Source organism: Trichechus manatus, unplaced genomic scaffold (genome assembly GCF_000243295.1).
Source record: "Trichechus manatus latirostris isolate Lorelei unplaced genomic scaffold, TriManLat1.0 scaffold00037, whole genome shotgun sequence".
NCBI classification, from domain to species: domain Eukaryota; kingdom Metazoa; phylum Chordata; class Mammalia; order Sirenia; family Trichechidae; genus Trichechus; species Trichechus manatus.
Window position 1 is genome coordinate 11,099,972 of NW_004443973.1, and position 5,948 is coordinate 11,105,919.

General features: G+C 34.9%; 1 protein-coding gene across 3 annotated transcripts in view; it reads right to left on the reverse strand.

The window, feature by feature from the left end:
- The window catches only part of MAP3K20 (mitogen-activated protein kinase kinase kinase 20), a 224,619-nt gene that overhangs the window by 56,762 nt on the left and 161,909 nt on the right, over positions 1 to 5,948 (reverse strand). For 2 of the 3 annotated variants that reach the window (XM_004375500.1, XM_023730563.1), the window contains exon 11: positions 5,337 to 5,472. In XM_004375500.1, the coding sequence (XP_004375557.1) occupies positions 5,337 to 5,472 (136 nt within the window). Of the gene's footprint in view, positions 1 to 836; positions 1,253 to 5,336; positions 5,473 to 5,948 lie in introns of those variants that run through there. The other variant, XM_004375501.2, reaches the window with a different exon arrangement.

The following is a 5,948-nucleotide window of genomic DNA, read 5'->3' on the forward strand; positions in this document are numbered from 1 at the left end:
AACCCAGGATCATATGCCCCTCTTGAAAAAACAAACACACACACACATACACACCTCACTGAAAGTGCCGAGCAGGCCTGGAAATACCCCTCTAATCCCACTCCTTTCTCTTTGTACAAAGTCTAAGCTATGCCTTAGATGACAGTGTGTTGCTAACAAGCTTCCAGGGCTAGCATTGGTATGAACACAAGCAACATCTGCTGTTGGTTTCAAATTAGAGTATTCCTCCTTCAAATGTTCCATTGAGATCGCTTCTCAGGTTTTACTTTGAGTAGCTGTGCTATTTAGTATTGAAAATCCTCAGCCTTAGGTATTTCTAAAGAAACATTTTGTTATAACCTTCTTTCATCTCAATTTTTTTGTTGTTAGATTTTGTAGTTACTATAAATCATTTCTGACATTACAGTGTATTGCTATAAGAAAAAAATGTAATATGTTACAGGAAAATTGTCAAAGAAGAATTAAGGGTTAAGAGTATTTGTTCAAAATGTAAGTTTTCTTAACTAAATGAATAAAAGAAATAAAATAAAGTGAAATGCAAACTATAAAGTATTCATTTTTTAAAAAAGGCCGAAAAATGAATGCTATTAATTAAGAAACACTATGTTGAATATAGAACCACAAATTTCTATAATCAGGCACCACCTTTGACTGATTAATTAAATATACCTTTTGGCTTAAATTTTCCCCCATTTTTCTGTAAGCAAAAATAAATCCAAGGTAAAATTCATAAAGAGAGTACTGTCATATAAATGTGATTGGCCTAAAAATGCAGTGCTTGGTTTTCTATCTCCTTATTGGTTTTTGTACAGACCAAGATAACAAGTTTCTTTTGTTTTTCCAAACATTTCTAATTTTATTACTTTGCTTTCTGCTTTCATTCACTATTATTATCCATGTCATTATCCTCCTCATCACCGTCATCATCATCACTTTCTGACAAGTCAAAGTCACTGAACCCCAGGGCCATGTTGACTTTCTTCCCCCTTCTCTTAGATGTGGTTTTGGAAGAATTCTGCTTGGCTTTCATGTTTATCTGCATCCCAGAATGCAACACAGCTCCTGCTTTGTTCATTGAGAAGATATCCCCAAAGCCCATCAGCATCATGGCCTGCAGACTTTGGTTCATGCCATGTCCCTCCCCGTTACTTGCTGCTGTGATCTGACATGACATCTCTGCACTGTTTGACTCCTCTGTTTTAGATTCAAAGTAAGACTCCTCAGACATTCTTGCAGCAAGAGGCAAGACAAGCTATCAAAAGGGAAGAAAGGACAGAAGTAAAAAGAGAAATTAGGACCAATTTAAATAAAGGAAATAGACACCACAAAATTAGTTGGCGCTACACAGAAGGTAAATGATTAGTGAAACAAACGAATGCAGGGGAATCATGTGAGAATTTATTTAAAGGCAGATTTGTCTCCATAATTTACGAATGACAGAATAAATCACAACCAAAGGTTTGCAAAGTGCCACAACAGGCCAAATTTCAAATGGAAAGCAAGTTTCAAGTTTTAAGCCCTCATTTTGCTTAAAACAAAAGATTACAGGATTTCTCTTAATTTTTCGCAATATCACTTTCACAGAGAAGCCTTTATTTAATCATTATATTTTAAAAAGATATTTAGTAGAGAGTAAATCTCATGTTAAAAAAAAAAAAATCAAGAAACCATGAACCAAAGAAGAAAAGCTTAGAAACCAAAACCAAACCCATTGCTGTTGAATCGATTCCGACTCATAGTGACTCTATACGACAGAGTAGAACTGCCCCATAGGGTTTCCAATGAGCGCTGGTGGATTCCAACTGCCGACCTTTTGGTTAGCAGTCGTGGCTCTTAACCACTTCACCACCAGGGCTCCGAAAAGCTTAGAGGAAGTGCAAAAAACAGCTCAGTAGTCAATACGGTTCTAGAGATATTTGGGTCACTAACTACCTTTTTAGCTAGATTAGTATTCTGACTATAAACTAAAAATGAGCCTAGATTTCACTTGCTTCCATTTACTACTTATTTCAGCCAGATCAGATATAATACCATTTATTCCACTTATGAAATAATTCACTTGTGGACAAATTCTACCATTTATGAAATAATTTATTTGTGAACAAATTCTAGATATATTCTGTCTCCAATATTTAAATCAAAAACAAGAAGGGAAACACATGCGGAAAGTGGTAGGAAAGGAAATGAGTATTAATCTAGATCGTCACCTTTCGATCTATTCTCTACTTAAACATGTCTATCTTTTAAAACAACCTTTTTTCTAGGAATTCTCCTTCTCACAGCAGTTACAATTTTTTTCTACGTTATGTAACTACTTTTAACAGCTAACCTACTCCCATAAATGCTGGCCATTCAGGGGTAAAACTGCTAGGATCTAAAAAATATTACTGCTCTTCTTTTGAGAAATAAGCAAACTAAGGGTTATATTTTTGATGTTCTTTTAACATATGAGTAAATTTATAATTAACAATGTAAAAGTAATATCACTCTGGTATAATCTTTATACTTTGGGTGTAAAGATACTATTTAGGACCAATTTTCTAATCTTCAAATTAAAGTTGGAGCTGGGTTTTTTAAGAAAAATAGCTCATTCTATAGGAAAAGACTTCTGGAGTTGTTAGTTTAACAAGGAAACTTCATGTAACTCAGTTAAAAAGTACCAGTTATATGGAAAAAAAAACTGCTTTAGATGCTTTAACTTTGGAAATAGGGTATTATTTCCCTTGAAGTCAAACTTCCCAGATTCTCCAAGTTGTCTTCAATTGTTAGATACTCTTGGAAACTCTTTGCTGCTTATTTATTTTATGATTTTATAGGTCCTTCCTCACATGTTAGACTCTAAAGATTTCAACAAATGTCTCTCAAAAAAACATTTATTCTTGTAACAGTGTAAATAAAAATTTATACCAAGCTACAATTATTATTAAAAAATAAACATTGTCCATATTTATGCATGGAGAAATCATCTTCCCAAAATATCTTTAACTAATGCTTTAGTTTCACCAAAGAAAATCAGTGTCATTGAAATTAAATTCCCTCTAATTTACCATTTCCTAACAATTGTTCACACTGTCCAATAAGGAGCCCCTGGTCAATTCAATAATACAACTTTTTTATGAAGTAACATAAATGTTAAAATTTTATAATTAAGATGAGATTACACAGAGAAAACCTAAACCTCTAGCCACTTCCTTTTTAAAAGGTTTATCTTTCTCTCAGAAACCTCATTTAAAGTCTGCCAGAAACTGATGTGAAGATAAAAGAAAACAGCTACTTATAAAATACCTGAGCATAAACTTACTTTCCTTCAGAAATACCAGCAGAAGAGACATTAAAAGCAAGTTCTATAAAGAAAGAAAACTTAGCACTCATAAGTGAAAAAAAGGAAGAAAATCTCATTGAGATTGTGCTTCATGCTGTCCATTGTTAGATGGTAGCCCTCAGAGCAGTTCCTTTACAGAAAGTTTTCTGGAGTTAAAAGCAAGCATACCACCTACTGAGCACCATGGTGTTTTATTATTTATTACACAACTACATTACTAACAGCAATAATATGTGCAAGGCAGCCCATAATTTCTTAGCAAAACTGCTGCCAATAAACCGAAGAAAATTTCTAAAGCATACCCTAATAGGTAGTTAAAAGTTTTTTTCTTACCATACTACATTTAGAAAGAGTCAAGCCATGCAGTGCTTTAGAGCTTAAGATTTCAACACACTTAAACAAACAAAATCTCTGAGACTTCAGAAGATGTGATATAGGGGCAAGGCCATGTTCTTGCTCCTGCCCCTAATCAGCTCTGGGAGAAACTGCTCTTTTACCCCTAAGGTAATGCTTTCTGAGTCTGCTTGTTGGCCTGTAGACCAATTCAGCCAGAACAGGAAACTTCCCTGAACTTCTTTCTTGAGTGCCTAGTTAAGCTCATGCAGCTTATAAAATGTGGTACCTTTTTAATGTCTCATGATAGTATAATTCAGTTCTTATTTGGGGATTGCCTGGATAACTAGTCATTTTTGAAAAGTTAAATCTGATAAGAAACATTAAACTTCATTGTATTTTCCTTTTTTGGATATCAGGTTGGTTCTCCACACAAGTTGAAAAAGGAGGCAAAAAGATTTTAGTTTTTATATATTGAAAAATACATTACAAATGAGCATTGGTTGATTAATGGAGATTAAGACTTTCAAAGACAGGAGAGCTTTTTGGAAGATCATACAATGAAGGACATTTAAGTATTTTTTTTTGGTATAATAGCCATAGCACCTATCGAAAATGAATTAAAAAATATGTAACAAAGTTTACTTTTAATCTTATTATTATTTGTGACTTTAAAGTGGGCAAATATTGCCCATTAAACAACCCTGGGAAAAATAATTACAAATGTATACTTAATTCCCTCAAAATGCTAAATCATTTTAAATAGGGAAGAATGCTAAATTTGATTAAAACCCAAAAAACCAAATCCACTGCCATGGAGTCAATTCCAATCCATAGCAACCCTACAGGACAGAGCAGAACTGCCCCACAGAGTTTCCAAGGAGCAGCTAGTGGATTCAAACTGTCAACCTTTTGGTTGGCAGCCTAAACTCTAAACCACTGCACCACTGGGGCTCCATTTGATTAGGCTTAAATATAATCAAGTCAGTATGTACGCTCAAGGTTAGTGTACAAATAGTGAAATCCTTAAAAAGATTTTTTATACTCCTTTAAATATAAGATTTAGAGAAAAACCCAGATACTTCTAGGTGTAGTAAATACTGAAAGCTTGTCCAGAGAGAAGTCTTTTCCAATCTCTTTCTGCCCGTGATTATAACACTAAAACTGAGTAAGGAATATTAATGCTTGTCATTGATACATTGTGAGGTTAGTTCTATTTTAGAAGGAAAACTTGGCTAAGTCCTGACATAGCAAAGACTTTCTTAGACAGCTAGTTGCCATGGCACTACATTCATTAATACTGAGGGACTATAAAGAGTTAATCGGCATTAGGCACATGTTCTAGGGATCTAACAGATGGTATGAAAATACATCGGTTTTGTTTTTGTAATTCTAATATACAAACACACTGACAGAGTAACAGTTCTTAAGGAAAAAGCCAGAAATAGAACACACTTTTCTTCTAGATTTCTGGCATTTTCTTAATTGAAATCAGACATGAACACTACTGGAGTATAAATGTGGGCTCTTTACTACACAGGCATAAGGCAGGGAATGAGGAGGTGAGAGTGGGAAGGAGGGAGGGAGAAGCGATGCCATGCTGCCATGCTCAGCCACGTCTTCTAAGTGCACTGGGAGAGACGGAGGGAAGGGAGAAGTTCACCTAGTAGCTAATACTTACCGGGGTGCTGGACTGCTCTGTCAGTTTTTGCTCCCACATTGTTAAACGTCTTTCTCGTTCTTTAAGCTCCTGCTCTTTAAAGCTGAGATCACGCTCTAGTTTCTTTAGCCTCTCAAGAGTAGCCTCGATTTCGCACCTGCACAGGGATAACTGGTTTAAGTCTCAACTTTGCTCAAGAGAACTTTAACCAGAGAAGAAAAAAATCTTTTATATCCTTAAAAATCAACAGGTAGTTTCTAATTTAGAATAATATATTCAAAATACTTCAACAAGGCACTGAAGGGCCACTGGGGTGTGACGAATCTATGGAGCTGGTGTCCTGGTTTAGCTACTTAATAAACATTTAACATTCATCTAGTTCTTTACAGTTTACAAAGCACTATTATATGTTACTTTATTCCCATAACAGTCCTAAGAAACAGGTACTAATCTCATATTATAAATGGGAAAATGATACTCAGGTTAGGTAATTAATATCACACTGTTAGTAAGTGGTTGAGATGGGACTGCAGCTCATTTACTCGCTGAGTTATGTGGGCAATCAGTAGATGAAACTGATTCAGTTTTCTTAGTTGTAAGAGGTGGTGGTTAACCATCAAAGACCGCCCTGAC